Below are 19,102 nucleotides of genomic sequence, written 5' to 3'. Positions count from 1 at the left end.
AAGGGGATGATGGGGTGGTTGCCTGGCCACCCTGCCCTTTTCCAATAGTGGCATTCAAATAAAAAAAATTAAAAGAAAATGAAATGCAGAAGAAATGCATTAACAATAAAAAAAGGCCACATCCTGACAGCTGAATATAGATTACAGTTTTACTTTAACTGAGCTAACTGCAAAACATATATAAACAAAAATAAAATAACAAAGTACAAGTGGTTATTCCAGATTTAACCCTTTGAAACCTGGAGAGACATCAGCTGAATTGAGCTGCATCCAGACGCCTTTCATAAGCGTATGAACCTTTGAAACCCGAGCGAATTGGTTCGGTTTCTTTCGAAAACGTCCTTACAAGGCAATGAGCCCCTCGGCAAGAAATTTCAAGAAAATAGCAAAACGTAACAAGAGCTGAAAAAGTTGAAAAAGAAAAGAAAAAGGGGGATCCAGTTGGTCAAAATCGGGTACAAATTCAGCCATGACTACTCCAAACAGAGTAACTCCTCGTGTTTGTAAGCTCGCTTCAGCGGTAACTTCCTGCAACAACTCAAATCTCACGAGACCGACTGCCATAAAACACCAAAGAAGAAGAATCTCGCGAGACGTGAGCTGTATGATGGATCGATAGTTATACACTCACTGGCCACTTTATTAGGTAGACATGGTGAAGACGAGCAGTTCAAAGTGAACTGTCCCACCCACAGAAACCGCCCTCTTCATACAAGGTACTTTATTCCAGTATACTGTACATGGAATCAATCATTTTATTCATTCATTAATCAACCATTGGTGTTATGTGGACTGTCTAAGAAGTCAGTGATGTGGTGCTCATAGAAAATATATTTGTAACAGGACACAGTTGAACAGTCTGACAGCTATATGCTACTCATCTGAGGAAGCAGATAGCCCTGGCATATGTCAAGCTTCAGTGTGAGAAGAGAAAGCTGCAGGACATGGAGCTTGACAGACAAATTAAAAGAGAGACCTTAAGGAAACTGGACTTAGAAATTCAGAAACTACAGACAGAAGTAAGTGACTTTAATGCACACTGCAAGCATGACTGTGATGCAATGTATTAATCAATATTATTTCTCTCTTTCTCTCCACAGCTCAAAGCAGACAGTGACTGATTACAGTATTTTTCATTTAAATAAAATGAGGTTGAAGAATATTGTGGTTTCATCTTCACGTTTTCATTCATTGATGTAAAGTACACTGGAGTTATTGGTCCAGTTAACTGGGAATATAATTTGGGAAGGTCATACAGTTATGACACCTAATAACCACTAATTGTGTTAATGCCAAATACACCTACTTGTATGTTTATTCCAACAATTAATCCTTTTTTATTGGTAAAGATATGTGCATGTCAAAGTATGCTTGGGCAAGATGCTGAACCCCAGATTGCTCCCAATATTAAATGCACCCTGTATGCACCTGGCGATGCTTATTGATTGATTTACTGATTCTTTTAATGACCACACAACCAGGCTGGTGGAATTTGTTTCCAGTACAGCTCATTGATACAGGTTCCAACATAAAGGACATTAAACATATAACACAGATATACAGCAATTCTTTTTCTTAGACAGTTGTTTTGTCAGTGAACCTCATGAGTTAACCCTTCTGATGAAAGATTGTTACACTTCAACAGTTTTAAATTAAAACAGGACGGCACACGTTGTGAAGGTAGATACTGTCACTATAAATGACTTTATAGTGGAAGAGGAAGAGAGAGTTTCTCGTCTGAAGCCTGAGTGGAGCCGACTTGTGAAGCAACCTGTAGCAACTTAGCTTGGTTTGCTAAGCTAATGGCTACATCCAGCCCTCCCGATGAAAACCAGCAACTCGTTAAGAAAAACAGGATCATTGCCAACCTCAAGGAAGACATCCGAAGGCTGTCAGCGGAACTCAAGTCCCAATCCGAGCTGCTGACAAACACCCTAGACGTGGCTCACGAGCAGTCTCTACAGATCTCCTCGTTAAAAGCTGCTCTTCAGGACACAGTAGCCTGGGATCCTACCTCCTCTCCTCCGCAGCCTAGCAGTTCAACGCCCCGTCGTAAGCCGCAATGGTCGGAGGTGGTGTTACGGAGCAAAAACAGGACCTCGCTGGGCGTCGGTCTCTCATCCCACCTCAGCCTTTCCAACAGATTTGAGCCTCTGTCATCGCGGGTCGAAGCGCCGGACTCCGATGAGCTCAAGGATGATGCAGCCCGTCCCACGTCTCCCCGGTCCGGGAGTCATCCTCTGCCGGCAGCTCCCCTCCCGGCTGACAGCTGGCAGGCTCCCTGCGCGGACAGCTCTGTGTCCCCCCTCGCACACACCACGGAAACAGAGCAGCAACAGAGGAAACAGAGTCGCTTAACTCATAAAGGTGAGACTATGAAACTGAGCAATAACAAAGTTAACGGGTCACAAGCCAGTGCCAGGCCGAGAGCCAGAGAGCATTCTGCCAAAAACAAAGCTAAGAGGATAGACACTATTCTGATTGGGGATTTTATAACGAGGCAGGTGGAAACGGCCAGGACTGAAAATCTAATTGTGAATAACACATCAGTCAGAGAGGTGGCAGCTATGCTACCAGACATCATGTCTACACGGCCACATATTAAGAAGATTGTTATTCATGCTGGCTCATTTGACATCCTCACGAATAAATCTGGGTTTGAGACCCTAAAGAAAGACTTTTTGTTTTTATTGGAAACACTTAAAAAACTACAGAGGTGTATTGCATTCACTTGACAAATAAAAAAGTCCTGTTTTTCTGAGTATTTTTTTCTGTTTTTTGGAGTAATTTATTTATTTTTCTGTTTTTTGGTGTAATTTTTTCTGTTTTTCTCATTAATTTTTTTTCTGTTTTTCGTGGTAATATTTTCTGTTTTTCTGAGTAATTTTTTTTCCTGAATGAGGAGACGATATACTTCAAAATCTCGCAAGAAGCTCCCATCTGGCACCTGCAAGTGACCCCTGCATCCATGGTGACTCCTGCTCATGGAGGTATTTTGCATCTGTGCTCCTGCTCCTCGACAATTTCAACTACGGGATCAATAAGGGTAAGGCACGTAATTAGTTACACACAGGGTATGATAAGCTAGCTATGTTTTCGACTGCATCCTTCTAGTGTAGGCCAATTGCTCAGTGTAACAGGTTAGGTTAGTAATAGGTTGTAAAATCATGCCCATACATGTTTGTCAACATAACCTGTTACACTGAGTGATAGGCCTACACTAGAAGGATGCAGTCGAAAACATAGCTAGCTTATCATACCCTGTGTGTAACTAATTACATGCCTTACCCTTATTGACCCCGTAGTTGAAATTGTCTAGGAGCAGGAGCACGGATGCAAAATACCAGGTGGGAGCTTCTCGCGAGATTTTGAAGTATATCGTCTCCTCGTTCAGGAAAAAAAAATTACCACGAAAAACAGAAGAAAAAAAAATACCCCGAAAAACAGAAAAAAAATTACCATGAAAAACAGAAAAATAAATAAATTACTCAGAAAAACAGAAAAAAATTACACCAAAAAAAACAGAAAAATAAATAAATTACTCAGAAAAACAGAAAAAAATACTCAGAAAAACAGAAAATATTACCACTAAAAACAAGGAAAAAATTACTCAGAAAAACAGAAAAAAAAAATTACTCCAAAAAACAGAATAAAATACTCAGAAAAACAGGGCTTTTTTAAAATTTGTCAAGTGAATGCAATACGCTTCCGTAAAAAACTTCACTCAGGAGTGTCTTTCATCTCTGGACCTATCCCAACACTCGGCAGAGGTTGCGAGTCCTTCAGCAGACTCCTTGGCTTAAGCACCTGGCTGTCATCAGCCTGCCTCAAGCAACAGGTTGGATTTATTTACAATTTTAATATTTTTTGGAACATAAAAAGCCGCTTCATGCCAGACGGGATTCACCCAAACAACCTTGGCTCCAGACATCTTGGCTGCAACATATGTCACACCATCGAGTCATCTTATCAGAACACATATGCACTGATAAGCAGGAAGGTCAGCACACAGGGAGCAGACAGACAGACAGTTACTGCTACCAAAACAACAACCGCCTCCCATGATGATGACGTCACGGTCTGTGACTCTGTCCTCCACATTACAAGAAACCTGCAGAGATTGTCTCTGTCCCAGCAAGAATGTCAAGAAAAGAAGAGATAGGACGGTCACCATGCCGCTTTCCCCCTTATGCCGGCAATTTCACTCAGCCGACGGCATGGCAAAAATAAAAACAACTGCAGGACATCAAGGACGGTCAACTCATCAAATCTGATATGTATCTCATGTCAATCACAGTCTGTCTCTAAACTTACGCCAGATAACGTTTCACAACTAGCACTTCTAAATATCAGGTCTCTGGCTGGCAAATCCTTCTTAATCAATGATTTTATTAACAAGCAAAAACTTGATTTTATGTTTTTAACTGAAACTTGGCTAGGTCAGGAAAATAGTGCAGCAGTTTTGATTGAGACAGCCCCTCCAAATTTTAGTTTCTTTAGTGAAGCAAGAATACATAAGAGAGGAGGCGGAGTTGCCACTCTGTTCAAGGACAGCTTCCAGTGTAAGCAAATGTTTTATGGTCAGTTTGACTCCTTTGAATATGTTGCCACTCAGTTAAAATCCCCCTGCCAAGCAATTTTAGTGACCATCTACAGACCCCCCAAATATGATGCAAGGTTTTTTGATTAGTTTGCCAAATTGCTGTCCATTGTGTGCATGGATTTTGACTGTGTTGTTTTACTTCCTGTACTATTGTTTACTGAAGCGTACTCTTAGATTAAATAATTACCTGCTGTATTCTACTGCCCGTACTTTTTAACTACACACTGCTGATTTATGCCTTTTATTATTCTACTTCTTTTCTTATCCTGACTGTTCTATTTGGGTTTATTGTTAAATCGGCTGCAAATGTCAGAGATTTCAGGGCTGAGGACTGAGTCCGGGCTGAAATCTCCAACAGGAGAGGTTTCAGAGTCTAAGGAATTAAAAGGTTGGGCTGTCGTCATCCCTGCGGGGGGTGACCGGGAAGTCTGAGTCAGCTGCTGTGACTCGACACTGGGGAGCATGCTGTGAATTCAGATCTAGAAGGGAGACGTCCTGTGATGGATCTTTAGAGTTCATTACAACCTGAATAAGACCAGTGTGTGGAACCTGTGTCCGGCGGGATGGTAAGACTCTGAGTGAGGGACTCAAGAGCAAATAGTGGGCACGCATTGGGTGTATTATTAAGGGAGACGTCCTATACACTCATTAAAAAACAGACCTGACCAACAAAATTCAAGATGCTTCAGAGTCAGGGACAAGAGATCCTAGCTGAAATCTCTGACAGAGCCGGTTTTTGATAATAAACTTAAATGTTGTCTAAGAGCACTTTTTGGTGGCAAGGAGTCGCAGGAGTGATATAGGCCATCACGGCCTGGACCCTTGGCTGTATAGCTTAGGCAGCTATACAAATGTTCTATGCAGTGCTCTTAGATGCAATGTATTAGGCCTGTTTCTATTTTATGTTACTGTATTTTATTACCACTATCATTCTCAATTTCTATTTCCCTTTTAAATGACTGATTTCATTGTTTTAAATTGTGTCTTGTTGCTTTTAATGTCTCTGTAAAGCACTTTGAATTACCTTGTGTTGAATTGTACTATACAAATAAACTTGCCTTGCCTTTTTTATTGGTAAGGATATGTGCATGTCAAAGTATGCCTGGGCAAGATGCTGAACCCCAGATTGCTCCCAATATTATATGCACCCTGTATGCACCTGACGATGCTTACTGATTGATTGATTGATTGATTGATTGATTGTTTTAATGACCACACAGCCAGGCTGGTGGAATTTGTTTCCAGTACAGCTCATTGATACAGGTTCCAACATAAAGGACATTAAACATATAACACAGACATACAGACAAACACATTATCACATGAATAATTAGGCTATAACAAAAAGAATGTTTTAAATGTTAACATTTTTTTTTATTGTAGGCTTAATGTATTTTGTACAAAAATGAGGAAAATACGTACATAAGAACATGAAATGACGGTAAAACACATTGATTTCCGAACGCATTGACAGCTGACTGGACAGATAAGGCACCAGGCTAAACTAAGCCTGGTTGTTAGCCTGGTTGGGACCAGGCTTAGTGCACAGAATAAATCTCCATGGCAACATATGTGCCTTTGCTTTCGAACAACCGAATCAGTGCTGAGTTAAGCCTGGATAACCAACATATCCCGGCTTAATCCCTTATCTAGGTTTGGAACAACAGGGCTCAGGTGCCACTCCTGTCAGCTAACAACAGGAAACTGAGGCTACAATTCACACGGGTTTTCTCACCAAAACTGGACAATAGAAGATTGGAAAAACCACATTCAGATGGAAGCATGGATCCATCCTGCCTTGTATCAACGCTTCAGGCTGCTGCTGCTGGTGTAATGGTGTGGGGGAGATTTTCTTAGTACCAACTCAGCATGGTTTAAACACCACAGCCTACCTGAGTACTGTTAATGAGCGTGTCCATCCCTTTATGACCACAGTGTACCCATCTTCTGATGGCTACTTCCAGCAGGATAACGCACCATGTCACAAAGCTCACATCATCTCAAACATGACAATGAGTTCACTGTACTCCAATGGCCTCCACAGTCACCAGATCTCAGTCCAACAGAGCACCTTTCTATCTTTCTAATACCTTTTTAATCTGTGACACCAAGAATTAAAAAGGGGTCCAACCCGGTACTAGCATGGTGTACCTAATAAAGTGGCTGGTGAGTGTAATCCTGAGACATGTACTGTATTATGATGCAGTAAAACATGCTACAGATATGACTGCGTCATTGTGTCAAAATAAGGCGTTAAAACAGATAAATGCAAAATACATATATGTACATCAGATTTACTGCTCTATTTACAGGAAGTAAACACGTTACCTGTATCCCTTATGAGTTAAGAAATCCCACTAAATTGTGGAAGAGCACGTTTGTCCTATCACATATCGAAAGAAAAAAAAAACATGATGGCCAGAAGTAGAAATAATTAACGACACCAGAGAAGCTAACGTGGCTTTTAAACGTCGACAGACTGAATATTTATTGAACAAAGCTGCAGTTATATTATCAATAATGAACTTGTAATGTTTAATGAACAAACCTGCTCTGTGTAACCGAAGCTGAGGGTTGAAAACAGCGTCCAGTAGTTTCCGCTGTCGCTCGTTCTCCTCTTTTGATCGACAAAGTTCCTCCTCGTACTCTGCTATCGTTCTTTCAAACAGCCCAAATATCTCTTCAGCAGCCGCAGTTAGTCGCTGCTTCACCAACGATTTCAGCATTTGGACTTTAGACATGTTCACACTTTAAAAACACAACAAAGACACTCTGCTAACACACCTGTTTGCACCTGACGCTAAACGGGGTGAAGCTAGCAGCAGTAAAGAATACAGTTCCTCCTCGTACTCTGCTATCGTTATGAATAAATCATCCATGTTTAGCAGCACAGCTGTAAGAGTTTAACTTAATGAGTTAAACGATAGTGTAACCAGGAGAGATCCAAACTGTGACTCGCAGTCACATTTTGTGACCATGGAGCTCCAATGCGACTGGCAAATACTATAAATACATGAACTGGAGAGGCCTAAGTTTGTTACCAGCTTATAGTGAAAAAAATACTGACATTTAAAAGGCATTGCAGTAACAGTTTAACCTTCTGCTAACTGCTAATAACTGACAGGAAGCTACAAGTTCACGGCAAAAACATGACTGAGATTATCTGGTCTCTTTCCAATCATCGTCACTATCATCAGTCTCAGGTTCAGAAGACTCTCCAGTCTTGTCATCAGTCTCAGGTTGTAAATGTGTATCTGGATCTGAGTTCCTGGCTGGTTCTGGTCCTCCACAGTTCTCTCCATCAGCCTCTGTTTCCATCTGTTCAGCTGAGCTGCTGACTGGAGGCTCTGCCTGTCTGTTCTCCTCAGTTTGACTCAGATCAGGCTGTGAGGACTGACACCCAACACACTGATGGTTTCTGAGTTGATGAGGCCAAGTGAATCTCTGGTCACAAACATGGCAGCTGAGAGGTTTCTCTCCTGTGTGGACTGTCACGTGACTAAGTTTTCTTTGCGCAGGAATATCTTTCCAAACCCCTGTATGAGATCTCATGTGTACCTTCAGAGTAGTTGAGCGAGAATATCTTTTCCCACACTCAGAGCAGGTGAATGGTTTTTCTCCTGTATGAGTTCTCATGTGTGACTTCAGATGACCTGAATGAGAAAATCTTTTCCCACACTCAGAGCAACTAAATGGTCTTTCTCCTGTATGAGTTCTCATGTGTGTCTTCAGACCACCTATCACAGAAAATCCTTTCCCGCAATCAGAGCAACTAAATGGCTTTTCTCCTGTATGAGTTCTCATGTGTCTCCTCACATCTCCATTTCGAGGAAATCTTTTCCCACACTCAGAGCAGCCAAATGGTTTTTCTCCTGTATGAGTTCTCATGTGTCTCTTCAGAGCACGTGCCAGAGAAAATCCTTTCCCACACTCAGAGCAACTAAATGGTCTTTCTCCTGTATGAGTTCTCATGTGTCCCTTCAGAGCATCTGACTTAAAAAATCCTTTCCCGCACTCAGAGCAGGTAAATGGTCTTTCTCCTGTATGAAATCTCATGTGTGTCCTCACATCTCCACTTCTACAAAATCTTTTCCCACACACAGAGCAGCTAAATGGTTTCTCATCAGCACTATATTCCAAGTCACTCACAGGGTCTTCATCATTTCTAAGAGAGTTTAAAGCTGACTGAGGTTCTCTGGTCTCTGTCCAATCATCATCACTGTCATCAGTCTCAGGTTCAGAAGACTCTCCAGTCTTGTCATCAGTCTCAGGCTGTAAATGTGTATCTGGATCTGAGTTCCTGGCTGGTTCTGGTCTTCCACAGTCCTCTCCATGAGCTCCAATTTCCATCTGTTCAGTGTGTCGTTGATGAAGCTGTGAGGACTGAGGTTTCTCTACATCATCTTCACTCTTCACAGGGACAGTAGAGAATGTGAACTCCTGTTCCTCTTTAATGTGTGGAGGCTCTGGGTCCTCCTGTTCCTCTTTAATGTGAGGAGGCTCTGGGTCCTCCTGTTCCTCTTTAATGTGTGGAGGCTCTGGGTCCTCCTGCTCCTCTTTAATGTGTGGAGGCTCTGGGTCCTCCTGCTCCTCTTTAATGTGTGGAGGCTCTGGGTCCTCCTGGTCCACACTGGAGCTCCACTCCTGCTGCTCAGGGGGAACCTCTTCTTTAACCACCAACAACTGCTGGACGTCTGCAGGAAACAGGAAACACACAGATGTTACAGAGAAATGTTGTCGTTCATTCACATCACAGCTCAAAAACTCCTTACTGAACTTCTACAGATCTCTGAGCATCAAACAGCTTCACAGTGTTCACTCTGCTGTGTCAGAGTGAGTGAGGTTGAGCTAAGCTTTCATTTTCGCAGCAATCATTAACATCCATTGAGACTCTTGTCATGTTTGGAGGCTCCAGTGCAGCTCTTCATTTGTTCAGGCTTATGTGAATTATGTGAGAATGACTGTCCATGGGATGCCAGAGTTTGCAGTGAGTCAAGTTTAACAGCTTGCCCATCAAGATCTGTTTCCTCTAACACTGTCCCGGCCCAAACAGCAAACAAAGCATGCATTAACAGGAAGCTACCCCCCCAGGTGCTGTGCTCAAACCACTGAAGTACTGCAAAAAGTGTTATGGCGGAATTAATACTTCTGCATTGAACCACTGTCCATGTTTGTGAGCTGAAACCATTTCCCTCAGTGGAAACAAAGCTTTTATTTACTTTAATTTCACAGATAAGAAACAAACTGTGAAGAAGAGGAAATCTCTGCTATTCACTAGGCTAATTTATACAATGTAACATGCCATAGGCTTGTGCTAAAAACATTAGCATGTTGGATTTGTTTGGAAAACATGTTTAGTATAAGACAGTTGTTTTGTCAGTGAACCCTGTGAGTTGTAATGGAGCCGAGTTTTTGTAATGTTACCTTTGTTAAATGTTGCTGTTGTCCCTGGCTTCATATGAGCAGAGGAAATTTCTGCTGTTCCCTCGGCTAATTTATACAATGTAAAATGCCATAGGCTCGTGCTAAAAACATTAGCACGTTGTATTTGTGGGGAAAATGTGTCCAGATGAAGACAAGTGTTTGTCTATGAATGCTGCAAGTTATAGTGAAGCTGATTTGTGTACTTGTGTTTGAAACTGTTCCTACTAAACCATGTTTAATGTGTGTTTTAGGTGTTTTGAATCAACTAAACTTCATAGCATGTCACAGAGCCCCAACGGAAAATAGCTAACACCAGAGAAACTAACGACATCGGAACAGCTAACGGCACCAGAGAAGCTAACGACACCAGAGAAGTAGGGATGTCCTGATCCGATCCTTGGATTGATATCGGCGCCGATCACGTTATTTTTACAAAATTGGTAATAAAAGATCGGAGATATCAAAACAACAACAATAGCCAGGTTTTTCATCTATGTTGTTCATTGTTGCCTCCGCTTTCCAATGTATAAAGTGTGGTGATCCTGTATATTTTATTATTTTTTTATAAGACAGTCAGCTGATGGCTTGCTCACCTCCAGACACTGAGGTACCTCCAGACGCACCGGTGCTGTCGGCCAGTGGGATAGCTTGATCAGCTGAGCCCAGGTAGACCAGCCCCTACATTATGCGGCTCCTGGCAGTATAGTGAGAATCGCCGGTGAGTGAGAAATGAGCCACAAGTTCTCTGCTCACTCGGCCTACCACGGCATTTTACACCGCTCAAAGTCTGCAAAATAGGTTTGCAGGAAAACCTGGGGTGGAGTTCTCTTTTGTTTAGTGAACTTCGTCGATTGAACTGAATTGAACTGTGATATGTTATTTGGAAATCCCGGAGTGGAGTTTTTTGTTTGAACTGGAATGAACTGACTAATCAGAATGGAGCATTTCTTTTCTTTGGTGGAAAAAGACATACTTTCTTGAAACTGATGACTGTTGTATTTGTCTTTTTGTATAGTATAGTATAATTCTTTTGTTCTATAGAAACCAGATAAAAACAATTGAATTTTGGTCTTGAGGGACCTGTTTTATGGGTTTTATGGTTTTGTGGGGTTTGACTGAGTAAAAGAAAAATATTTGTTTCATGTGTCAAACCGCTACAAAATATATAGACCTATTTTGTTTGTTGAAGACAAGAAGAAGATATTGACTTGGTTTACATTTTGTGCTGCTGAACCACCGATAAGCTTTTTGGATACTATTTAAATAAAAAACAAACCTTATGGGACAACTTGGATGCATTAATGCTTTGCAAGTATCGGATCAGACTCGGTATCGAACTCGGTTTCAAAATAAAGGAATCGTATTGGATCTGACGCAAAAAAAACGTGATCAGGACATCCCTAAAGAGAAGCTAACAACAACAGAGAAGCTAACGACACCAGAGAAGCCAATGGCACCGGAGAAAGTAACGGCACCAAAGAAGTTAATGACACCAGAGAAGCTACTGACACAGGGCGTAAAATTAACAACCGCCTAGCGCCAATGGCGGGTAAAAAATGAGATACGCGTGTAAAACAAAAACACATACCCACTGGTGCCGATGGAAAATTTTGAATTGCAAGTGGGTTTTTTATGTGCTTCAACCATTTCTCCCAGCTGTGTCAGACTATTTTGACCCTTGCGACTTATTGTATGTGTGCCGGGAACCCATGACGTCAGCTACTGGAACTTCTGGCATTCTATGGTGACTTCTGAGCAAGATGTGGCGACACATTCCTGGCATGAAGCCACCGCCAGAAAAAAGGAAAAACTAAGATGAACATGTTGGACTTGTACAAGAAGAACAGACAGTTAAACGGAGTACAAATGTTGCACAGTGTTTTATTGAAAAATGGAAACTATATGAGGCTGGCCAGCCGCGGTCGTGACTGACCTCCGACCCCACACCAACATGATGACCTGCAGCCTTTGTCGCAAAGTACGCCAAAGAAACACAGAGGCCAAATCCCTTTGTTTGAGGGACATGGAACATGAAATTATTAAGGCTGCAGTCTCCTGGTTAACTAGTCGATTATAATCTTGGTCTACTTTAGTCGACCAAGATTTTCTTTGGTTGACTACAGCCCTACAAATTATAAAGTATTAAAGACCACGAGAGGTCTAGATGCCACAGTGATTGCCTGAAAGCCTCTCAACCTATGAACTCAACCCCTCTGGTAAAGTCAGTGACGGTGACCCAACCCAACGAAAAGAAAAATGATGACCATGTTCAGGACCGTTCACACCTTGGGAAAGAAGGGAGGGCCGATGGCGGACTTCAAGTGGCTCTGCAAGTAAGTGTTTTAACTCTTCAGTCACTATAAAATTGGCGGGAACTGTTGAGTTTGAGTTGACGTTAACATCAATAACGCTTTTCGTCGGCTGCTATCATGTAAACTAGTTTTAACTACTGTTCATGTTACCCCTATGAACGCTAAGTTAACTTACTACCACTAAATTGGTAACCTTACGTTAGTCCTCTAACATTGCCTGAACGACAGATATCGCAGGTGTGTGTGTTTTTAAATCATAGCCAGTAAGCTAACGTCACAGTAGCACACAGTGGTACTCCTGTGCTACTGTGTGCTACTGTATGTAACGTTACTAATGTTTGCTTCCTGGTTTGATAAAACCCCACCATCTGCGATATTAGTTAATCAGGTGACATTAGAGGAGACTGGCTAAATTGTGTTTTTCCCTTTGTCATTCTAATGTCAATAATGTTCTCCCTTTGGGGATCAAAAAAGTGATTCTTTTTCTTATTCTCTTGTCTTTTTAGGCTGGATGAGATGAAAGGTCTGCTAATAGGGAAGACAAGAAACACACTTGAAGAATGGAGCTGTTGGAAGGGAAGAGATGTATACAAAAACATGAAAAGAGAGGAGTCAAGAAGATTATGCTTGATCAAAAATGCAATGAAACTGAGCCTAAAGCTCAATACTGCAGTCAGATTCTCTTTACCATTTTCCAATCCAAAGGACCTTTTCTTTATGTTGGAAAAATGTACACATAATTTTGCATAAACTTTTAAGTGGTGTTAAAAATACAATAAATATTGACTTAAAATTCTGCTTTGGTTGAATTTTGCATTTGAAAATGTATTTCAAGATTTACCTCATTATGTTTGACAGTAAAACCTTCATCCAGTCTGTATACCTCTGATTAAAGCTTCATACTGGCTCACTCAAAGTAATAATCGCTTATAAAAATGGTGAAAACAATATCGTTGGCCGTTCGATATTGTTACCAAAGTTATTATAACGCATATAAAAATGTTGAAGACACTGGAGATAAAACAAAACTGAATAAGCAAAATGTAAAAGTTTAAAAAAACTTTGATCATGAGCACGAAAGAGTTACGCAGGAACCGAGTATAAGAACGTAACTGATTAAAACGTAAGATACGGCAAAAGCAAGTCGACAAAATAAAAAACAAAAGAGTGTACTAAAAACATAAAAGACAACAAGTTGATTAATAAACCCCAAACTATATCTTAATTTTAAATATAATATGGAATTCCTTACGGGAACTCTTCTTCACTCCGCCACAAGATGGCAGTATGGCTCCATGTTAAATGAAGGATTAAACAAAATTGAATTTGCAACTCATTAATCTTTTGTTTAACGGGATTAAAATTAAATATCATTCAGATAACGAACATGGATTATGCAAATGTACAAGTTTAGGATATGGAAAAGAAAACAAAAAGGGAAACAAATGTATAATTTCACTTCCAGAGACATACCAAGTCCATCTCCATCTTTTCAGTCTCTTCTTCACCCCATTGTCAATGAGATGGTGTGATTCCCCGGGGTGGTGCGAGGGGACATCTTAGAAAGCATTGTCTTAACATCCTTTTGGCACCCGGATGTCTGGAGGGAGCATCCCTCATGACCAGAGTAAGCCCGGGGGCAGGGTTATAAACATTTGATCCTCCTTGTGGCCTTCTCATTGTCTATTTATTTGTAGTCCAGAATGTGGAGAGTTTAGAAAGGCTGTATTGTTCCTACAATAGCAAAATTTATAAGGATATGCGGCCCATTGGTGTTATTTCGTGAGAGGGGTTTCAGGACCTCATGATGGAGCTGGAGCCACGATATAAAATTCCCAGTCGCACAACAATCTCAGCACACATAGTCCAGCTGTATGACACTACACAGGAAAACATAAAGGCTATTTTAAAGGACAAAACACTCGGTCTTAGAACAGACGGGTGGACATCCCTGACATTTATCCTCACGATATGAGGCGGTCTTTGTGGGAAAAAAAGTTTGTTTAGTGGACTAACTTGGCACTTGAAGGTTGCCCTTTCACTTACGTTTTAACAGGTCTGTAGCTACTATGCGCCCTGGCTGTATCTAGGCTAACGGCTAACATGCTAACTATTATTTTTATGTCACTAGTTACTTGAAACAAATTTAGGACGATAAGAGACAGGTTGAAATAAACTGAAATTTCCCTTTAAGACTTTCCTCTTTGATAAAGTTTATAGCTAGTTAGGCTGAATGCGGCCTAGTCTGCCAGGGGACCCCCTATAATACACCGGGCACTTTCTCTCTCTCACACTTTCTTTCTTTCTCTCTCTCTCTCTCTCTCTCTCTCTCTCTCTCTCTCTCTCTCTCTCTCTCGCTCTCATTGTGTCATACGGATTACTGTTAATTTATTATGTTGATCTGTTCTGTACGACATCTATTGGACGTCTGTCCGTCCTGGAAGAGGGATCCCTCCTCAGTCGCTCTTCCTGAGGTTTCTGCCATTTTTTCCCCCGTTACAGGTTTTTTTGGGGAGTTTTTCCTTATCTGCTGTGAGGGTCCTAAGGACAGAGGGATGTCGTATGCTGTAAAGCCCTGTGAGGCAAATTGTGATTTGTGATATTGGGCTTTAGAAATAAAATTGATTGATTGATTTACTGTTACCTAATGTGTAGTGTTTTTAAGACCACACGAAGGCCACCCACCATCTCATGTGAGCCAGCTATTTGAATTGTCACCTACTTAAAATGTGGGCCTACCAATCTCTAATTGAGTCGAACTCATGCTAATGGTAGCTAACGCGGCTCCATTGACTTGCATGTTAAGTAGCTAGCAGGCTAGCAAGGTAGCTGACTTTGTTGATGTATTTTGCAGTCTATGGCTTAACGTAAAAGGGAATTAATCTGAAGTACGTCATACATGAACTCTTTAAACACCAGCCTGTTCAGAGTTTAATGTTATGTTATTGCCAACACAGCGGACTTTTAAAAAAATTTTTTTTACACGTGTGCAAAGCAGACTGCTGCAGTATTGGAAAAATACACAGTACTAGTATGAATTATGCGGTTCATTCAGAAGAAGAGTTGTTGTCCATGTGCTTATTATGTCATCATATGATATGATGATGGCGCCTGGGATACCACGCCGCTCTGTGAGCTCCCGAACAAAGCCAGAGATTTTCCAAACAAATGACGGTAAAGTGATCGTCGAAGATGAACTTCTCAACTTTATTGTCATCAAGATGAGAACAATGAGTCACGATGAAATTGTCTTGCTTGTTACAAACAATTTCAGTTCCAAACGCATTGAGTCCTCAAAGAAGGCCTTGTTCGAGGTCTGATCAAACACATCACAACGCTGTGTTCTCCACAAGGGCGCACAGAAGGAGATTAACAATGTGAAAATGTGTTTGAGAGTCCTAAATGAATGTGGAGAAGATATACCTCGTTTTGTCTCACATTACTTGGATGATCTACCCTCCGTCACTTTTAATCATATTGACGTCTCTGTGCTTCTAAGTAGAATGGAGCAATTACATAATGACATCCACGGTCTAAAAAAGACTCTTGATATTCAATCAAATGTGTGTGAGAGTTTACGTGAAGTGAGTGCTTCCCTGGATACTCGGGTGTCTGTCATTGAGACGCAGCGCACACCTACTGCCCCCCCTCCGTGGTGACTGACGGACAACCATCAAGCGCTGCTGAGGTGGCCTCGGATGATGCCTCGGGACCAACGGTGCGGTCCAACCTGTGTGCCACTAGATCAATGCCGAGGTCTCCGGCGTGGAGTGCTGTGGTGCGGGAGGGACGCCCCAGGCTGGATAGTGCTGCACCGCTCAGGCTGAAGCATCGCCCCGCACAAGCCCCAGCGAAACGGGAGCGAAAAACAGCTGGGGTAATCGGGACTGGCTCCGCTTCTAACATATTTGCTGTCAAGACTAAGATGGTGAGTGTGTTTGCCACAAAGTTTGATCCCAGCTTGGATGCCGAAACTCTCGGCGGATATCTGAAGGAGAAGCTGGGACGTGATGTGAAGTGCCGCAGAATAGAGACGATACACGGTAGATTCAGCTCTTTTCACATAACTGCTGAATGTAATGAAGTGCGGGAGATGCATGACCTCCAGCTCTGGCCAGAAGGCTCTTTTGTTCGGCGATACTATGAACCCCACCGACTAAGATCTGTGACAACAGGTGTGCTGCCTGCTTCCAGCTCACTGATAGTGTCTGAGCCTCCGACTGGTGCCTCTGGGTGCAACAGCCACTGAAATACATCTCACACTAAATGCGTGTTGTATCATACAATACGCGTGGCCTGCGTGTAGGTCACAGTGCTGCGGACAAATCAAGACGTCATGTGGTGGACACTCCTGGAGGAGTGTGACATATTATGCCTGCAGGAGACCTGGTTATCCAAACAAGATCTGGATAAACTGAATGGACTACACAGGAACTTTTATGGCACTGGTGAGTCTACTACAGATCTAAATTCCAGAATAATTCGTGGCAGGATACCCGGAGGTGTGGCTGTACTGTGGAACATTAAATATGACTCTAGAGTGAAAGTCTTGAGACTGGATGTTGACTGGGTCATTGGGCTAGAGATAAATATACATGAGAGGAGGTTTACTATCCTGAACATCTATACACCCTTTAAATCTTATCAGTCTGAAGATGAGTTTTTAAATAGACTGACTTTTATCAGTTCTTTTCTGGAGGAAAACAGATCATCTTGTGTTTATGTTGTGGGGGATTTTAATGCCCATGTGTCTGATTCTAATGCAATTTTGTCGTGAAAATAACCTTACTCTCTCCAGTAAGGCCTTCTTACCTGATATGAGTTTTACATATATTAGTGAGGCATGGTATACAACCTCCTGGTTGGATCATTGCATCTGCACAGCAGATGCTCATGCCTCATTAAATGATATAGAGATATGTTATGGATTAGCTACTTCTGATCACATTCTGATTGCGATTTCTGTAAATGTTGATAATATTCCCTCAATCACTGTTGATAATATTTTACCTAATATAGGCAAGCTGGACTGGTCCAAATTATCCCCTGAGGAAATAGATAAGTACTATTGTGTTAGTGATTCCTTCTTAAGAGAGATGCACAGAGATGTGTGACTTATATGAGAGCATTGTAAAGGCCCTGAAGAAATCTAGTATCCCTCTCCAGAAACAGAGATATAGAGAACATAATACTATACCTGGGTGGAAAGAATTTGTGGCTGAACAACATGCTGAAGCCAGACAGGCTTTCTTAAACTGGGTAGCAGCTGGAAAGCCTAGACAGGGCGAAGTGTTTGAAAACAAAAAGCTTGCCAATGCTAGGTTTAAATACGCTTTACGTTATGTTAAGCATAATGAAAATACAATGCGGGCTGACTCTCTGGCTAAGAAGCTGCAAAGCTGCAATAATAATGAATTCTGGAGAGAGATTAAAGCAATGGATAACTGCTTTTTTCATACTTTTTTATTTTTATCTATGGACCAATTGTGTCTGAAATAAAGTTTATATATATATAATCCCTATGATGTTTCTTGCACTCTATGTAAAGAAAAGAATGTGCTATACAAATAAATTTGCTTTGCACTGCATTTCCTTGCCTTTGTCTGACCACAAACATATGTTGGATGTTTTGGTACAAACAGGTTATAATGTTAGGTGAAACTAGACGTTGAGAAATAGGTCTGTATTTGTTACTCTTATTTACAGCAGTTTCAGGAAGTATGGCCAAACAATATTTTTCTATGCTTGAATTACTTACAACTAAAACACTAATTTAGATGAAGTGTAATGAACATCTTGAGTATCAATATCTAGGAAAAGTGGAGCTGAGGCTTTGTCAAATCCACCTCTGAGGTGGGATCCAAATAATCCTGAAATCTGGTTTTAAATTGATCCAGATCTCTGCCTTAACTTTTGAAACACCCAAATGCAGCCTTCATCTGGATTAAAGGGAGGACTGGATTACCAGAACGACACCAGAGAAGCTAACGATACCAGAGAAGCTAACGATACCAGAGAAGCTAACGACACCAGAGAAGCTAACGACACCAGAGAAGCTAACGTGGCTTTAATCGTCGACAGACTGAATATTTATTGAACAAAGCTGCAGTTATATTATTATTAATAATGAACTTGTAATGTTTAATGAACAAACCTGCTCTGTGTAACCGAAGCTGAGGGTTGAAAACAGCGTCCAGTAGTTTCCGTTGTCGCTCGTTCTCCTCTTTTGATCGACAAAGTTCCTCCTCGTACTCTGCTATCGTTCTTTCAAACAGCCCAAATATATCTTCAGCAGCCGCAGTTAGTCGCTGCTTCACCAACGATCTCAGCATTTGGACTTTAGACATTTTCACACTTTAACAGTAGTGAGCGTTTAAATACGAACTCTTCCAAGTGTGCTGTTTCAAGCTGAATGTCTAGAGGCGTTTGAGCTCGTGATGTTGCGTGCTGTGCCGATGCTTCCATGCGTGTAGTCTGGGGCCGTTAGTGGCCGTTTTGGTAAGGAACCGGAACCAGGGCGAGTGAGACAGGATCCGGAATTCGATGGATGCGCCTTTCCGTCAAAATAAAAGCACCAAGCTAATAAAAATGCGGTGAAACTTTTAATTTAAAGAATATAATTTACAAGAAAAGCCACAAGCCATTAAGTTAATCAATTTTCTTACAACCCTCATCACCCCAAATCGATGGTGCGCCAGAATTTAAAGTTTTACTTTTGTGAACACTTTTACTTTGGTGAATTTGGTGAATTCCGCATCCGCTC

At 41.5% G+C, this 19,102-nt stretch overlaps 1 protein-coding gene across 1 annotated transcript in view; it reads right to left on the bottom strand.

Annotated features, from left to right (window-relative positions):
- LOC117246328 (uncharacterized) overlaps window positions 1-19,102 on the bottom strand; it is a 35,427-nt gene extending 16,325 nt beyond the window's left edge. Inside the window, 2 exon segments of the mRNA XM_078164747.1 lie at window positions 7,766-9,297; window positions 18,494-19,102. Of these exon segments, the coding sequence (XP_078020873.1) occupies window positions 7,766-9,297; window positions 18,494-18,686 (1,725 nt within the window). The 5' untranslated portion in view covers window positions 18,687-19,102.

This window comes from Epinephelus lanceolatus, chromosome 22, assembly GCF_041903045.1.
Source record: "Epinephelus lanceolatus isolate andai-2023 chromosome 22, ASM4190304v1, whole genome shotgun sequence".
NCBI classification, from domain to species: domain Eukaryota; kingdom Metazoa; phylum Chordata; class Actinopteri; order Perciformes; family Serranidae; genus Epinephelus; species Epinephelus lanceolatus.
This window is presented reverse-complemented; position numbering and strand designations above follow the sequence as displayed.